This window comes from Mercenaria mercenaria, chromosome 18, assembly GCF_021730395.1.
Source record: "Mercenaria mercenaria strain notata chromosome 18, MADL_Memer_1, whole genome shotgun sequence".
In the NCBI taxonomy this organism is placed as follows: Eukaryota; Metazoa; Mollusca; class Bivalvia; order Venerida; family Veneridae; genus Mercenaria; species Mercenaria mercenaria.
This window is the reverse complement of record NC_069378.1, coordinates 31835031-31854452: the sequence shown is the minus strand read 5'-3', so window position 1 is coordinate 31854452 and position 19422 is coordinate 31835031. Positions and strand designations below refer to the sequence as shown.

The window sequence follows — 19422 nt, the reverse complement described above, 5'->3', positions numbered from 1 at the left end:
AGGTCATATGCGAGTTGCCAGCTTTGATGGTGGAGGAAGACCCTAGGTGCTCCTACATGCATTATTTCATCACGGGTGGGTACCTGGGTAGAACCACTGACCTTCTGTAAGCCAGCTGGATGGCTTCCACACATGCAGAATTCAACGCCCCGTGTGAAGCTCAAACCCACACAGGTGAGGGGCAAGTGATTTGAAGTCAGCGATCTTAACCATTTGGCCATAGAGGTCCCCTGTATTGTAGAGTAGATGCCATTTGCATGGGTTATATTTCAGCTACTCTTCACAATAACAGTTTATCACATGTTAATTTCTTGTGCTGATATATCCAAATTCCTTCTCTCTCTACAATGTATATTCTTATAAACAAAGTCAATGCGACCAACTTCTTCTATACTTCTAAATAAGTCAACATCAAAGTGTTATTACACAAGTGTAATACCAATTTCATGTAATGGCTTTATTTCACTCCCATAACATCAAACATGTGATAAATGATGATTTGAAGACTGCCAACTAGTATATAAACAATCTTTCAATTGACACTCAGATTAGATGGAAAATTGGAAGGTCACCTACCTACATACAGACATCCATAAAAGGCTGCTATTAATTCTATTCCTGGAGGGTAAAGCAGCGCTACATGATCGCCAGTGTTGAGTTTTCCTTTCTCCATTAATAAACATCCAATCCTTTCTGCTCGTTTGTGAAGTTGTGAACACGACATGGACAGCTGTATCTGAACCTAAAACAAAGCAAATTCATACAAATACCACCCTACTGTCATAAATATTCCCAACCCACCAACTGATGCACCTAAAATTTCAAAATATTCACTTTTAGAAAAAAAGTTTTTCATTTCAATTTTTAGGTAACATTTTAAAACAAATCAATTAATTTTTTGAAGTTAGGACTTTCTGTCAGTAATGATGTTAAAGTTATTGTACATTTCAATGACTGCTCACGTCAGATTGGACAATAGCGTGCAAGAACACATTTTATTACATCTTAAAAATCTATGCAACAACAGCTTTCTCAGTATTTAACAGAAGATATTACACGAGTTACTTTTTCGTTTATTAGAAATATGCTGTTAGTATAGTAGATATTGTGTTCATCTGCAAAATACAACTTCCCCATATACACTCCACAGGACATCATATTGCAAAATGAGAATATGTGTTAAAATCGAAACAACTTGGGTGTTTTCCTAAATACCCGTGAGTGATTTTGGAAGTAAAGGAGAGGAATGTTAGAACACAGACATAATTAGTGAGGTTAGGTAAAATGATGATTGTTATCCACCACAGCCTTCGTTTTCTTTTTTATTTTGTTAGGTTTACAGCCACATCAACACGATTTAGGTCATATAGCAAACATTGATTCATGGCTTTAATGTTTGTGTAAACCAAATATTTCTGCAAGGAAATCCTCTTACTTGTTCTAAATTATTTCAGATTAATAGTTATCTCAAAATTACATTTCGGGATCCCAAATTCTATTGTGCTTGGCATCAACTGTGTATACATGTAATACCTGGAGAAAAATGTTCTGCTAGTATCTTAAAATTCAAATCACTACCTTGTAACTCAACTCACTACCTTATAATACAAACATAATTAAACTCACTACCTTATAACTTGACTTACTATCTTATAACTCAACTCACTACCTTTTAATACAAACATTATAATTCACCTCACTACCTTATAATTCAACTCTTTTACTTTATAATTCACCTCACTACCTTATAATTCAACTCTTTTACTTTATAATTCAACTCACTACCTTATAATTCAACTCTTTTACTTTATAATTCACCTCACTACCATTTAATTCTACCAACTTCCTTATAATGCAACTCACTACCTTATAATTCAACTCATTACCTTATAATTCAACTCATTACCTTATCATTCAACTCACTACCTTATAATTCATCTCACTACTTTATAATTCAAGATGTTACCTTTTAATTCAACTCACTACCTTATTATTCAACTCGCTACCTTATAATTCAACTCATTACCTTATAATACAAATTAATTTAGAATTAAAATAATTTTGTTTATTTTTTTTCAATATTGTCGTCTGCGTTTCAGTCGTCTGCTTTACCTATTCATTACTATTATACGGGTTTAGTTATACCCGAATGAGCACGGCTGGTTCCTACTGAACGTATTGGTACCACTGCCTACAGTGCATATAAAAACAGGAAAACTCGTGTTCTCCTTCACTTTTGCTAGCTACACACTAACTTTGACGTACGAATTTTGAGATAGTAAAATGCCAGGCGGACGTCGTAGGCGGGAAGCTACACCCCCAAGGGTGCTTAGGAATAGGAGGCCGCAGGTGCAGGAGCCAGCCGCACCGCAGCGGCACGAACGCCGGAATCTACGTGGACAGGAGCCACAGGTGCTGGAGCCAGCCGCACCACAACGGCAGGAATGCCGGAACCCTCGTATACAGGGGCCGCAGGTGCAGGAGCCAGCCGCACCACATCAGCAGGAAGAACCACAACGACAGGAGGCGCTTGAGGGAAGCCCCAGAGCCCAGGGGGACAGACGGAATACAGGCCGTGGCCAGAAGCGGACACATGAGACATTAGAGGAGGACGCTTTGGATGACAGAGTCAGGCAGTCGAACTCTGATGTATGGGTCCTTGGGGACTCAATCCCCTACTGGGCTGGTGTCCGAGCGAGGGAGACGGGAAAAGAACACCTTCGTCTCAATGGACTGACAGTAGAGTGGTTAGGTGTGAGAGGCCTTCACTGGAGCGAATTGAGAAACCAAATAGAAGCAAAGGTTCTGTTTTCTTCTCCCCCGTCTTTTATTATTTTACATTTAGGGGGGAACGACATTACGTCGTCTGCCACCGTACAAATCAAAATTATCATAAGTGAGGAAATAACCTATTTACGTGAAGCCTTCCCTGAAGCAACACTTATATGGGTAGATATATTACCTAGGCGCACATGGAGGGGGGCTACAAATCTTAAAACCACTGAGAAAAAACTACTTAGATTAAACAGGTTAGGGCGGCAGCTGGTCCTCTCTTCTGGAAAGGCAGACATTGTGAAGCCAGATATTGATACAGAAACAAATTTTTTTCGAGGGGACGATGTCCACCATAATGATGTAGGCTTAGAATTCTATCTTGACTATTTAAGAGATGCCATATTAAGGAATACTTCTTAAAGCCCAGCTCCGCGGCTATTCTAATTCTAGGGTGTGTATGCAACTGATAATTACAATAAGTAACAGTTGATGGCCGCGCACGCTAAACCAAAGATAATTAAGTAGAATTTTATATAAACTGGCTGACTTTATTTTGATAGGCATCACTATTTATGCCTTTAAAGTGACAATTTAAGGTTAAAAGGTAGGACCGGAGCAGGTCTTTAAGATCGGGAGAATTTTGGCGGATAAATTTTAGAAATTTATTGTTGCGGAAAATTCTGTCGACCGGGAGGTGAATGGACTCAAGTTTAAAATGTCGCCTATTTATTTGCTTCGAGAGATATGTTGCCACTAAGCACTCGCTCTATTGTGACCGTGTGCGGAAAGGTTTTTGCCCTAGTACTTGGCAATACCTACTTAGCTTTGCTTCCTTGCTTAGAAAGGTGTTGATCTGCGTTGCATAGCCATAGCGTTCCTTACATTCTGGATCGGGTTGCCGATACCACCTACTGCTTGGAGTCAACCAGAGTAGGTGGGTCGGCGATTTGATGCTGGAATATTGACCGATATTTCGCAGTTACATATGTATTTCACCTCTTAGCAAACAGTGGTCACTTTGCAAATCGATTTATACGTTGCTTGCCTTGCTGTTAGCTGTATGGTACTACCTTGCCTTGCCTTGCCTTGCATTGCCTAGCCTTTTAATCGACATGGGTTGTGGGTTCGACCCCTTAACGGAGTGACCCGTGGGGATTGGACTTATGACTTTTGCGTTGTAGATTGGAATGATTGATGGCGGGGTTCGTTCTCCTTTCGGTCGACCGGATTTTGTCCTTTTAAATGACTTAACACGGCGAAACCTGTTTAGTCACGAGCGGCCAGAAAACTCCACCAACACTTTATTGAATACGATAGGGTTCATGTCATATAAATATTTTCAACTATTTATACTATTGAGAACTTGTTTTTATACTCAAATAAAAAGAGTATACTGAGTAACGATTGTTTAGTCTTTATTTTGAGTAATAAAATAATTCAACTCATTACCTTATCATTCAACTCACTACCTTATAATTCATCTCAATACTTTATAATTCAAGATGTTACCTTTAAATTCAACTCTCTACCTTGTATTTCAACACCATCTTAATTCAACTCACTACCTTACAATTCAACTCTATCTTATAATTCAACTCACTACCTTATAATTCAACTCTTTAACTTATAATTCAACTCACTGCCTTACAATACAACTAACTACCTTATGATTCAAATCAAGATAATTATCATGTTAACAGGATACTGGCAGAATAGTATTTTAAAAACAATATTTTTCACATTTTACTGACTTGCTCAGTTAAAATTAATAGATTATTTTGCTAATCTGACCAACATAGCACAACTTAAGTAAAGAAACAATTTCCTGTTTTTTCCTAATTTAGTAAAATAGTATTAATGTGACTTTATTTCTTGAAAAGTTCTTGAATATCTCTTTAAGACATGACACAAAATAATGACCTTGTCATTTCTATGGAGGAAAAATACCAAAGGATCACCAAGATAGTTCTAAGAGCCATGAGGAGCAAAGAAGAATTGCACACCTTGTAATGCAGATCTATCCATTAAAATTCACTTCAAAATGATGTGCTGCCATGCAAAGTATCATCATAAGCAAATATCAGTCATTCAGCTACACAGAGTCATTCAATATATGAAATGTATGTTTTCAAGGCAGTTATACATAAGATACATCTTCATGCTGAACCGATTTTAAACAGAAATGAGATGAAGGTATACTTTAAGCAGTAATATTTCTAACTTAACAAATTAATGAAGACTAAACTCTGTGTCCTACATGCTGAACTTATTATATTTTTTTCTTTAATTAATTTATTGACAGTATAAAATAAATACAGTAACTGTTATTGAAAATAAGCTGACAAATACATTAAAGTTATTTTGTTCTATTTTAAATCATCCAATTAAAATTGTCAATGGGAGGTATGGATGGAATATTGTTGGTTACAAGAACAAAAAATCAGCCAATGAGAGAAAAAGGTTACAGCCTGCCAGCCAATAAAAAAAGAGGGTTACAAATCATCAATACCTGTGGAGGCCAAGCTTTTCCAGTCTGTCCATGCTGACAAATAATAAAATTCCAACATTCCTTAATTATCTAAACTGCCATAGTTACGTACTTGCCAAAATGAATCAATTTAAAAATAACAAATTTAAACTGAAGTCTAACGTAAAACTGCAAATTTTGCATGTATAAATTTGATTGCACTCAACTGAAAGAAAAGTCTCTATGTGGTGTAATCTACAAGGGGAAATCAAAAATTAAAAAATCTTTATTTTAGCTTTTAAAAAAATTGTTACAAATTTCTGTATGTTAACAGTTATAAAATACTTATTTCCCTATTATCCACTGCACTGGGTAAATGGCTACTTTTGCAACACACTTAGAATATTAACCATTAATATTTATCTTAATATATGTCTGCAGGGTATTTTATTTTCTCTGCTAGAGCTATGCTGCAAAAATAGCCACTTATAAAGTTTTCTCTAAACCAAATTCTTGACTAAGTACAAAAAAAACATAATGGATAATCTAATAGTCACCATTTCAAGCTTGTTCTAACAAAAAAGAAGCATATTCGCTGAGAACAAGAAAGTTGTCAATACTTTACGACATATGTCCCCTGAACACGTTTAATAAAGTAGTATAAAGTCAAACAAGAGGACAATGATGGTCCTGAATCGCTCACCTCTTCCCACATGACCCAGTTTTGAGTATGATGTTGTTTTTTTTCTATTATTTGACATAATGACCTAGTTTTTGAGCTCATGTGACACAGTTTTGAACTTGACCTAGATATTATCAAGATAAAAATTCTGACCAATTTTCATGAAGACCCATTGCAAAAAATATAGTCTCTAGAGAGGTCACAAGGTTTTTCTATTATTTGACCTATTGACCTAGTTTTCAAAGGTACGTGACCCTTTTTTGAACTTTACCTAGATATCACCAAGGTGAACATTCTTACTAATTTTCATGAAGATCTCATGAAAAATATGGCCTCTAGAGAGGTCACAAGGTTTTTCTATTTTTATATCTACTGGCCTAGTTTTTGACCGCATGTAACCCAGTTTTGAAACTGACCTAGATATCATCAAGGTGAACATTCAGATCAATTTTCATGAAGATCCATTGAAAAATATGGCCTCTAGAGAGGTCAAAAGGTTTTTCTAATTTTAGACCTACTGACCTAGTTTTTGACCACAGTTGACAAACATGACCTAGATATCATCAAGATGAACATTCAGACCAACTTTCATACAGATCCCATGAAAAGTATGGCCTCTAGAGAGGTCACAAGGTTTTTTTATTATTTGACCTACTGACCTAGTCTTTTAGGCACGTGACCCAGTTTCAAACTTGACCTAGATATCATCAAGGTGAACATTCTGACCAATTTTCATGAAGATCCATTCAAGGGTATGGCCTCTAGAGAGGTCACAAGGTTTTTCTATTTCAAGACCATCTAACCTAGTTTTTGATCGCAGTTGACCCAGTTTCAAACTTGACCTAGATATCATCAAGATAAATATTCAGACCAACTATCATACAGATCCCATAAAAAATATGGCCTTTAGAGAGGTCACAAGGTTTTTCTATCATTTGACCTACTGACCTAGTTTTTGATGGCACGTGACCCAGTTTCGAACTTGACCTAGATATCATCAAGATGAACATTCAGACCAACTTTCATACAGATCCCTGAAAAACATGGCCTCTAGAGAGGTCACAAAGTTTTTCTATTATTTGACCTACTGACCTAGTTTTTGATGGTACGTGACCCACTTTCGAACTTGACCTAGATATCATCAAGGTGAACATTCTGACCAATTTTCATGAAGATCTCATGAAATATATGGCCTCTAGAGAGGTCACTAGGTTTTTCTATTTTTAGACCTACTGACCTAGTTTTTGACTGCACGTGATCCAGTTTCGAACTTGGCCTAGATATCATCAAGATGAACATTCAGACCAACTTTCATACAGATCCCATGAAAAATATGGCCTTTAGAGAGGTCACAAGGTTTTTCTATTATTTGACCTACTGACCTAGTTTTTAGAGGCACGTGACCCAGTTTCGAACTTGAACTAGATATCATCAAGGTGAACGTTCTGACCAATTTTCATGAAGATCTTGTGAAATATATGGCCTCTAGAGTGGTCACAAGGTTTTTCTATTTTTAGACCTACTGACCTAGTTTTTGACTGCATGTGACCCAGTTTCGAACTTGGCCTAGATATCATCAAGGTGAACATTCTGACCAATTTTCATGAAGGTCTTGTGAAATATATGGCCTCTAGAGAGGTCACAAGGTTTTTCTATTTTTAGACCTACTGACCTAGTTTTTATCGGCACGTGACCCAGTTTCAAACTTGACCTAGATATCATCAAGTTGAACATTCTGACCAACTTTCATGAAGATCCATTGAAAATTAATGCCTCTAGAGTGGTCACAAGGTTTTTCTATTTTTAGACCTACTGACCTAGCTATTGGCCGCACATGACCCAGTTTCGAACTTGACCTAGAAATCATCAAGGTGAACATTCTGACCAATTTTCATGAAGATCCATTGAAAATTATGGCCTCTAGAGTGGTCACAAGGTTTTTCTATTTTTAGACCTACTGACCTACTTTTTGGCCGCACGTGACCCAGTTTCGAACTTGACCTAGAACTTACCAAGATGAACATTCTGACCCATTTTCATAAAGATCCCATGAAAACTGTGACCTCTAGAGTTGTCACAAGGAAAAGTTTACGGACGCACGGACGATGGACGCTGCGCGATCACGAAAGCTCACCTTGTCACTTCGTGACAGGTGAGCTAAAAAGGGGCCAAATGGAAAAAATTCTGACAAAAAATTCGCAAAATATATGCACAGATACCAAGTTCCATTGAAATTTGATGGAAACTGTAGGAGGAGTTGAGTAAGCAATGTACAGATCGAGTTGTAATATGGTTAAGTTAATAGCAGGGCCTTTACTAAAATAATAATACTTGGACATGACAGTCCCTAAATTGTGCAAATGTACACTTCATGTTGATGATATATACCAAGTTCAATTTGAATTGGATGAAAACTGTAGGAGTAGGTTGAGTATACAAACTACAATTGCAGTTGCAGTATGGCTAAGTCCTAAAGGGACATAACCCAAAAAATAATAAGACATCAAAGTCCCAATATTAAGCACATCTACTTCATGTTGATTTTGTATACCAAGTTTCATTTGAATTGTCAGAAATCCTTATGAGGAGACTAGTACACAAGGAAGTGTTACAGACAGACAGTTCAAACACTATATATCACCAGGATCTTTGACACCAGGGGCATAAAAAGAAGAAAAGAGATATTAAACAGAAGAAATTATAATAAGCATACATCTCAGCAAACATAATAAATTTAAAAAGCTTGAAGATGGAACAGAAAATAAAAGCCCAAAAATTATGTATATTTGTGAAAAATCTGTGTAGTCTGGCAAAGGATTCATCAGCAAGATTCTACTGCTGTAGTAAAATTAGTTAATCTATGTCTATGAAATAACACATACGATGTCTATGAAATTGGACATAAAATATGTCTGTGAAATCAGATATTATGTCTAAGAAATCAGACATAAGATGCCTATGAAATCAGAGGTAAAATATGTTTGTGAAATCAGACAAAAGACAGCTACGAAAACAGACATAAAAGATGTCTGTGAAATCAGATGTATATCTTTAAAATCAGACAAAATATGTCTATGAAATCAGACATAAGAATCAGTGTACTTTCAAATATCTGTTTCTTATATCCTTATTTTTACTAAAGGATTTTGAAAAGCAGGAACTACACAAGGCAAAGCTCCATATAAAACAGTTTTTTGTAGATCAACAAACGAATGTTCTTATTCTGTAATCCACAACATACTACTGGACTGAGCAGCAACCTACTGTCTGGGATCTTTTGGAAATTTACGTACTATGGATGACTTTTTTTTTCTTTCTTTTTGTGAGATAAAAATTTATCTTGTACATGTATTTAATAGCTGATTACACAGACAAGATTGATGGTTTTGTGACAGACAACACAGATATCTAACACAAAATAGAAAACGATGAAGAATACTTCTAATATTTATAACTGAAACAAAACTGTTTAAAAATGATTTGAAAATTGTACCTTAGAATTGAGCAATGTGAAGAGATTGTGGTCTGGTGTTGCCTGAGCTCTGTATCGTAAAATTTCTGTCAAAAACTGGTGCTGAAAGATCAATCAAAGATTAAATACTAAGACATGCAAATTCAAAAGAAATGTCATCTAATACTTTTTGTTAGCATGTTTTTCTAATACTGTGAAATCATAAATATTCATGGGGACCTAATTTTCAAGGATTTTGTTGTTAAGTAAATCCATAAAATTAAATTCAAAAGAAAAAGTAAAGTCCCATTCATTTTATATTCAAAATTTGAAATCAAGGACGTCAAATCCCCAAACCATGAAATTTTATACCTACAAAATTATGTAATTTCACAGCACGTTAGAGATATAATAGTTTATGTTTTGGACGGTTTTGAGTTGCAGCTATAGTCAACATTTCTTACATGGAGGAGAAAGATTTTTTACTCTTTAAACAATTGCCATCATATTTTAAGTTAAAAGGTCTGTATTCGTTAATATTTAAGCCTGAATTTAGACAACCATTCAGAACTTCTGAAAAAAATGCCAAATACTATTTTTGCAATAGATTTGTTTGTACAAACACCATATTGGCAAAATTCTGCTGAGCTGTGAGTTTGAAGCAACAGCCATCTTAAAGTTGATTACAGTGTGTGTTTAATATAAGAAAGTCAGTAAACTGAAAAATTAGCTAAAACATTGATAAATACTGGCTCAGACACCGAAGAGTTACCTTTCTCGAACCGTCACCTTCTTCATCAGCCATGTTGAGTTCTCTCCCTTGAGCCCATGCCATTCTTGCTCCCTGCACGATATTTCCTACATGTACTGCTGACGGAGTTACGTCCCTGTCGGGCCTATGTTCTCGAGGCTTTGGCAGATTTGTTACACAAGTATGAGGACACATTAATACGTTAGCGGGATGTAAAGAACCCTCAAGGAATTTCTTCCTAGTTTCATGTAGATGGATACCTCCCAATGGAGTCTGAAATGAAAAAGAGTCATCATTCACATAAACTCTGAATGACTTACTGGGTAAAGGTTTATACATCTTTTGATGAAGTGGGTTTTTTTGTGTTTCTTTTAACAGTTTTTTATATATACATTTGTATATAATATTCCAGTTACATGCAACTGTCATTTCTTATAACCAGTGTTCCTGGATTTCTACCAGTATTTCTACCAGTATTTACCTGCTCACTGCAAGTAACTTACAACTTCTTCACATGAACCAGAGGTGGCTGATGAATCACCCTAAGATGCACTATCATCAGTCAATCATCACTGTATTAAACCTTCGTCCAAAAGATCAATTTGAAGAGCACAACCTAGTTAACATCCTCCTCCAATTAAACGTCTCCCCTTCCCCTGTTTTCCACAGTTTTTATGTTAATTTTGATTGTCAGTGAATATCATCACTATGGTAGTGCTATATTTGTTCAACACTATGGTAGTGCTATATTTGTTAAAATTCATTCATCAGAATAGCTATATTTACTTAAACAATGGTAATTAGTAATGGCTATTCTCCCCTACAAAATATAACACTGGGGGCATTAATAAGGGAATATATGGTGTACAAAGAAAACAAGACAATGACCAGAAAATGTAATGGTCATATATAATGCCTGTATGTAATGGAGTAGAATTATTTCATCAATGCAACTTTTTCTTTTTATGTTTCAATCAACCTAAGATATATTACTGTATAAAGATGGCTTCACTGCAAAAGACATACATCCAGATGGGTGAGAAATAGACTTTCAGTCGGCCAATAGCTATTCATACCTAATGTTATAATGTTGACACCGGACTATCAATAAAAAAAAATTGTATCTTTTGTCATGTACTTCTAAGTGTATATAAAGAAAGAAGCATTAAGACCTCTTTCCCTTTAACAGTCATTAAATCTAATATCTTTGGTCAAATCATTAAGAAAGAATAGGAACTCGGCATTCCTTGTCTTTGGTCAAATCATCAAGAAAGAATAGGAACCCAGCATTCCTTGTCTTTGGTCAAACCATCAAGAAAGAATAGGAACCCAGCATTCCTTGTCTTTGGTCAAACCATCAAGAAAGAATAGGAACTCTGCATTCCTTGTCTTTGGTCAAACCATCAAGAAAGAATAGGAACTCTGCATTCCTTGTCTTTGGTCAAACCATCAAGAAAGAATAGGAACCCTGCATTCCTTGTCTTTGGTCAAACCATCAAGAAAGAATAGGAACTCTGCATTCCTTGTCTTTGGTCAAACCATCAAGAAAGAATAGGAACTCTGCATTCCTTGTCTTTGGTCAAACCATCAAGAAAGAATAGGAACCCAGCATTCCTTGTCTTTGGTCAAACCATCAAGAAAGAATAGGAACCCAGCATTCCTTGTCTTTGGTCAAACCATCAAGAAAGAATAGGAACCCAGCATTCCTTGTCTTTGGTCAAACCATCAAGAAAGAATAGGAACCCAGCATTCCTTGTCTTTGGTCAAACCATCAAGAAAGAATAGGAACCCAGCATTCCTTGTCTTTGGTCAAACCATCAAGAAAGAATAGGAACCCAGCATTCCTTGTCTTTGGTCAAACCATCAAGAAAGAATAGGAACTCTGCATTCCTCGTCTTTGGTCAAACCATCAAGAAAGAATAGGAACTCTGCATTCCTCGTCTTTGGTCAAATCATCAAGAAAGAATAGGAATCCAGCACTCCTTGTCTTTGGTCAAACTACCAAGAAAGAACAGGAACCCTGCATTCCTTGTCTTTGGTCAAATCATCAAGAAAGAACAGGAACCCTGCATTCCTTGTCTTTGAACCTAGTATTCCTTGTCTTTGGTCAAATCGTCAAGAATAGGAATCCAACATTCCTTGTCAAATAGGAAACCTGCATTCCTTATCTTTGGTCAAATCATCAAGAAAGAATAGGAACTCAGCATTCCTTGTCTTTAGTCAAAACGTCAAGAAAGTACACATTCAATGGCTCGAACTCGGATCTTTTGAACACCCTTGACCACTCGAACTCTTCGCCCGGTCCCAAATTTATTCCTTCTTTATTCTATATAGTTCTACCTTGGATCGCTCGAACTTCTAAAATTTGAACTCTCATTTGGTGGTCCCCTTGGCTTAATTACAGCGATAATTACACCTATTCAGTCGAACAGACAATTTGTCGCCAGAATGGCTTGTGTTTACAAAGTTTTTCACACCTCTGCCTGACATCTGCCAAGCTTCCCCTTTAACGGTGCGTGCGTAATTTTCACGCGCTTATGTAATTAGCGTCAGTATATGACAACCAATTTAAACAAAGTGACTTTCATTCACTGCAATACTTTTATGGGCTTTGACTAATAGAAGAAAATTATTTAAAATAATTGAGCAATGTCTGCCTTTATTTTTTCTGCATAAAAACGCGAGATCCGATGTCAACTTTCATACTGCTTTAGCATGGCTGAAAAACCTAGTAAAGGACCCGGAAACGGGGGGATAGCTAAGTCGGCTACTGGAAAGCAATATATTTGATAATATTTGTACTGGACTACAATTCATAAAGGTTTGCTATTCATGTCTTTCTACCTGATGCTGTTTTCACCAAATTCTTATAATTATATTAGTGTTTTATCTGTGTGTTTTTTTTCTCGTATCTATGTCATGTTTGAAAATAAATAATAAAGCATATTTCAGCGTTCGTTTTTTATTTATCATCGTATCATACACACATTTAGGTACAATATAACAATATATTACGATGTAAGGTTTGTACCACATCATGCCCTTGAATTCCCAAATTCAAAATGGCCGCCATTTGGATGGCTCGAACAACGGAAAACTCGAACTAATTTCCACAGGACCCTCGAGTTCGAGCCATTGAAGTTCGACTGTATAAGAACCTAGTTTTCCTTGTCTTTGGTCAAACCATCAAGAAAGAATAGGAATGCAGCATTCCTTGTCTTTGGTCAAACCATCAAGAAAGAATAGGAACCCAACATTCCTTGTCTTTGGTCGAATAGCAATCCAGCATTCCTCGTCTTTGGTCAAACCTTCAAGAAAGAAGAGGAATCCAGCAATCCTTGTCTTTGGTCAAATCATCAAGAAAGAATGGGAATCCAGCATTCCTTGTCTTTGGTCAAATCATCAAGAAAGAATAGGAATCCAGCACTCCTTGTCTTTGGTCAAACTACCAAGAAAGAACAGGAACTCTGCATTCCTTGTCTTTGGTCAAATCATCAAGAAAGTATAGGAATCCAGCATTCCTTGTCTTTGGTCAAATCATCAAGAAAGTATAGGAATCCAGCATTCCTTGTCTTTGGTCAAATCATCAAGAAAGAATAGGAATCCAGCATTCCTTGCCTTTGGTCAAATCATCAAGAAAGTATAGGAATCCAGCATTCCTTGCCTTTGGTCAAATCATCAAGAAAGTATAGGAATCCAGCATTCCTTGTCTTTGGTCAAATCATCAAGAAAGTATAGGAATCCAGCATTCCTTGTCTTTGGTCAAACCATCAAAAAAGAATAGAAATCCAGCATTCCTTGCCTTTGGTCAAATCATCAAGAAAGAATAGGAAACCTGCATTCCTTATCTTTGGTCAAATCATCAAGAATGAATAGCAACCCAGCATTCCATGTCTTTGGTCAAATCATCAAGAAAGTATAGGAATCCAGCATTCCTTCTCTTTGGTCAATCCATCAGGAAAGAATAGGAACGCAGCACTCCTTGTCTTTGGTCAAATCATCAAGAAAGAATAGGAACGCAACATTCCTTGTCTTTGGTCAAACCATCAAGAAAGTATAGGAACCCAACATTCTTTGTCTTTGGTCAAACCATCAAGAAAGAATAGGAATGCAACATTCCTTGTCTTTCGTCAAACCATCAAGAAAGAATAGGAATGCAACATTCCTTGTCTTTGGTCAAACCATCAAGAAAGAAGAGGAATCCAGCATTCCTTGTCTTTGGTCAAACCATCAAGAAAGAATACAAACCAGGCATTCCTTATCTTTGGTCAAATCATCAAGAAAGAATAGGAATGCAACATTCCTTGTCTTTGGTCAAACCATCAAGAAAGAAGAGGAATCCAGCATTCCTTGTCTTTGGTCAAACCATCAAGAAAGAATACAAACCAGGCATTCCTTGTCTTTGGTCAAACCATCAAGAAAGTATAGGAATCCAGCATTCCTTGTCTTTGGTCAAACCATCAAGAAAGAATAGGAACCCAGATTTCTTTGTTTTTGGTCAAATCAAGAAAAAATGGGAAACCAGCATTCCTCGTCTTTGGTCAAATCATCAAGAAAGAATAGGAACCCAGCATTCCATGACTTTGATCAAACCATCAAAAAGGAATAGGAATCCAGGCCCTTACCCAGCCGCATAAGGCGCCGCGCTACCGTGGCGCTTAAAACACGAAATATAGCTTCCCGCAGCGCTTAAATATCCTGCGCGGTGCCTCAATTATTAGCGTAGCGTCTTAAATCAGTATGCGATTTCATCCCCGCGAGATACCTCAGGTAAAATCGATCGGGGTAGTTTATATGAATACATAGTGTAGCTAGCTGTTTACCGTGTACTGATAAGGGTTTAAATACGACAAGTGTTGATGAAAGTCTGTGTTTTCACAAGTTTGGGAACAGGAGTGATTGGAATATAATTAGTTAAGGATTATAATTAGTCTATGCAAAGAAATGGGATAACAGTTGGTGGCGGCATGCATGGGTAAGTTGATTGTTATCGAGTAATAATTAGCAGAGAAAGCAACTGTATTAAAATGACCAGTGATTCTTTGACTGTTTGAAGTTTGACATCATTGTTCCCGATGAACAGAAGCGAACTTTTTCGAGGATGTTTAATTACTATTGTTTAAGGTGCTATTAATTTCTAAATATTAAACTTTATCTACTATGATATTTTTGTTTCACTTTGCTTTTGTATCTCTCAAAGTAAACATAAAAAGACCAAATGATACAAGTTTCAGTGGAATAACAAAATTTAGGGCAGGTTACCTAACCATCGTTCCTGGGAAAGACCAGTTCCAAATAAACTGCCTACTTTCTCACGTAAAGAATCGGGCTAGTTGGTAAAAGGGATGAATGAATTCTCTTCTGCTGTATTTCAAGGAAGTCAATAGTCTATTTCTATGCTAAATAAACACTGATTTATTTAGAATCTCTATTTACTGAATATATTTACAGCATCATGTTTTAGAAGAAAAAAAAACAAGAAACTTATCAACAACAAAAAAGTTATGATTCATTTTGTCAAGTCATTGAAACATGTCATTGTAACTTATGTTTCATTTCAGGCTCTTTCATCACACTTCTCCCTTGAAGAAGACTGGGCAGTTATTGAATGGGCACAGGCGAAAGCCGCCCTTACCACAGATGAACACTTTGAGCACAATGGAGTGGATTATTGGTAATCTGTCCAAGTCTCACCCAAACCTGTGCAAAGTTGCTACAGTGGGACTGCTTCTACCAACCTCCACAGCTGGTGTGTATACATGTTCTTTCTGAAACTTGCTGCTTGCAGTAAAATACATAGTTAAACTTGAAATACAGAACCTGCTTCTGTGTGTAAAAAAGCTGCAATGGTGTTGTTAACACCCACAAATATTTAACAGAAATACTGTTGCAATTCATTGTGCAGAAGAACACAAGATAAATGTCAAATCTTAGAAACTTTTACAATATAAATCCATCCTTGGTTATCCTTGCTCTTGGAAAATAACAAATACTTTTTTTCTGTACTTTCAGATTGTGAGAGAGGTGTCAGCAGTTGAATGTGTAAACACCACCCACCATTCACCAGTGAGCATGAAAGTGCTTAAGGCCTTACTCATGGTGTCCATGCAGGGACAAAAAATGAATGACTTTTAAATTCAGTGGTGCAGTAAAGGAATGGCAGTGCCAAAGACGGACACTTATATGAAAAAAAAAAAGCCTAGGTGTTGTTAGTGTTAGTACAAAAGAAGTGGAAGGACATATGTGTTGTTTGAAAATACTTATAAAAGAAGTGGACATCTGTGTAGTGTATATGATATATTGATGGTTATATGATTATGTGAAAGTGTAGAAGTAATGAAATACATGTTGCTGTGTTGTTTTGCATATCGAGGGTTTGGTGCAAAACTATTGTATCTTGTTCTTTATTTATATATACTTACAATAGTTTTGCACTAAGCCCTCGATATGGTATACTTAAAAAAGCACCATTTGGGTTAGATTTTTAAAAAAAAAAAATCAAACACAGGAGGGGAAACCCCTCCCTCACCCACCCCTTATCCCGCCACGTAAACTTTACCCCAACGCCTTAAAAAATTTCTGGGGAAGGGCCTGGAATCCAGCATTCCTCGTCTTTGGTCAAATCATCAAGAAAGAATAGGAAACCTGCATTCCTTATCTTTGGTCAAACCATCAAGAACGAATAGGAACCCGGCATTCCTTGTCTTAAGTCCAGGGTTCCCACACTTTTTCGTCTATGAAATTTAAGGATTTTTCCAGGACCTTGTTGTGATTTTCAAGGACCTTTGTACGACATATCGGGTTGTACGTTCCCATCAATTTTTCTAGATTCAGTGTAAAAATATAAGAACAAGAGGGCCATGATAGCCCGATATTGCTTAAAAATTTCTACTTAATAAATACAGGCTCTGCAAATTTTCTTTTTTCTTTTTTTTTTCATTTTGTTTCCTTACTGTCCTTAAGTTCTGTTTCTCAAGGAAACTATGAATCATTTACTTGTCTAGCATGTTGTGACGAATTAATCAACTCCTTCATAATGACTACACCTCTGGTGCCACCTACATTATTTATATAATCTTTGATACACTTCTAGCAATTAAATTATTTTAAGTCAAGTCGATGTTTGATCACTGAATTCAAGCGTGTCACTAATCACGATTTTCACAATTGTTCTCAAAAAATAATCGGAATTTCACAGGGCTTCTTAAAAATCGACACGAAAATGACCGAAAGCCTAAAATTACTGTTTAAAAATTCAAGCATAGGTACCTATATAGGCTCATCAACCACAAAAACATCGGTATTTTCGAAAAAGGAAATTGAAATGACATACATGTCCGCCATTTTGAATCATGAATTACTTCCCTTAGCAAAATTGGATAATTCCCAGTATTTTCCCCGTACCTTTACCGTTTTCTCGCCAAATTCCCGGTATTTTCACGGCCAGGAGTCATTTTTTGGAATTCACGGACTTTTCCCGTTTTCCCAGATAGCATGGGGACCAAAAATCATCAAGAAAGTATAAGAATCCAGCATTCCTTGTCTTTGGTCAATCCATCAGGAAAGAATAGGAACGCAGCATTCCTTGTCTTTGGTCAAATCGTCAAGAAAGAATAGGAACCCAGCATTCCTTGCCTTTGGTCAAACCATCAAGAAAGTAAAGGAACCCAGCATTCCTTGCCTTTGGTCAAACAATCAAGAAAGAACAGGAATCCAGCATTTCTTGACTTTGGTCAAACCATCAAGAAAGTAAAGGAACCCAGCATTCCTTGCCTTTGGTCAAACAATCAAGAAAGAACAGGAATCCAACATTCCTTGACTTTGGTCAAACCATCAAGAAAGTAAAGGAACCCAGCATTCCTTGCCTTTGGTCAAACAATCAAGAAAGAACAGGAATCCAACATTCCTTGACTTTGGTCAAACCATCAAGAAAGTAAAGGAACCCAGCATTCCTTGCCTTTGGTCAAACAATCAAGAAAGTAAAGGAACCCAGCATTCCTTGCCTTTGGTCAAACAATCAAGAAAGAACAGGGATCCAGCATTTCTTGTCTTTGGTCAAACCATCAAGAAAGAACAGGAATGCAATATTCCTTGTCTTTGGTCAAACCACCAACAAAGAACAGGAACCCAGCATTTCTTGTCTTTGGTCAAACCATCAAGAAAGAACAGGAACCCAGCATTCCTTGTCTTTGGTCAAACCATCAAGAAAGAATGGGAATCCAGCATTCCTTGTCTTTGGTCAAACCATCAAGAAAGAATAGGAACTCTGCATTCCTTGTCCTTGGTCAAACCATCAAGAAGGTATAATAACCCTGCATTCCTTGTCTTTGGTCAAACCATCAAGAAAGAACAGGAGCCCAGCATTTCTTGTCTTTGGTCAAACCATCAAGAAAGAACAGGAACCCAGCATTTCTTGTCTTTGGTCAAACCATCAAGAAAGAATGGGAATCCAGCATTTTTTGTATTTGGTCAAATCATCAAGAAAGAACAGGAACCCAGCATTCCTTATCTGTGCTCAATTCCTTGTATTTGGTCAAATCACCGAGGAAGGACACGAGACCTGCATTCTTTGTCTTAAGGTAGTTCTGCACGTTCGGATCAAAATTTTTTCCAGAACGTAGAATTTTATTAAACTCTGATCTTTCAAAACTTCAGAATATACAAATAAAAAAGATAGGGTCATGTCCTTGATTTTTTGCTAGACCGATTAAAAAAATTTGAACCTCACGCAATTTTTCGTAATGGGAGTCTATGGGAAAATCATATTACTTTCAGGACATTTTCGCTAATACAAATTTTTCTACAATGTAGATTTTAATGAAACTTCTCACAGTTGTAAATAAACATATGGCCTATAATGTGGTGAAGTAAAATGTATGGGTCCGTGTGTTTATTTTTGAGATATATGACCATGTTTAAAGTGAACCGCACATTTCACGCTAATTCTAAGACATTATTTTGAATGATTTAACATGTCAGATGTTTTAATATCATATTTTTACTTTAACAGGCTGTCAAGCAGTCAACCAAGAAAGAGTAGGGCTAAAAGTAGAAGCAACTTTTTTAAAAAGTAGTGTAAAAGTAGGGATAGTACGGATTTTTTCATACCTTTTGCGACACTAATTTGGCCCGGATCAAGAAAAATTTGATTGTGGTGGTGGGGGGCACCAGTTTAGAACAAAAGCATCAACTTGAGATGCATAGCGCCAAGAAGGGGTAGGTACGGGAAGGGGGCCTCAGTCTGTGTTTTGGGGATGAGTGGGGGTCTCCCCCCTGCAAGTTTTTGATTAACAGGT

The 19422-nt window shown here is 36.7% G+C and overlaps 1 protein-coding gene across 5 annotated transcripts in view; it reads right to left on the bottom strand.

The window, feature by feature from the left end:
- Positions 1-19422, bottom strand: part of LOC123537935 (disco-interacting protein 2 homolog C-like) — a 109704-nt gene that overhangs the window by 20916 nt on the left and 69366 nt on the right. For 3 of the 5 annotated variants that reach the window (XM_053530635.1, XM_053530631.1, XM_053530632.1), the window contains 4 exons: positions 10148-10399; positions 9418-9498; positions 5285-5317; positions 577-742 (listed from right to left, as the gene is read on the bottom strand). In XM_053530635.1, the coding sequence (XP_053386610.1) occupies positions 577-742; positions 5285-5317; positions 9418-9498; positions 10148-10399 (532 nt within the window). The remainder of the gene's footprint in view (positions 1-576; positions 743-5284; positions 5318-9417; positions 9499-10147; positions 10400-19422) is intronic. The other 2 variants (XM_053530633.1, XM_053530634.1) reach the window with 1 other exon arrangement.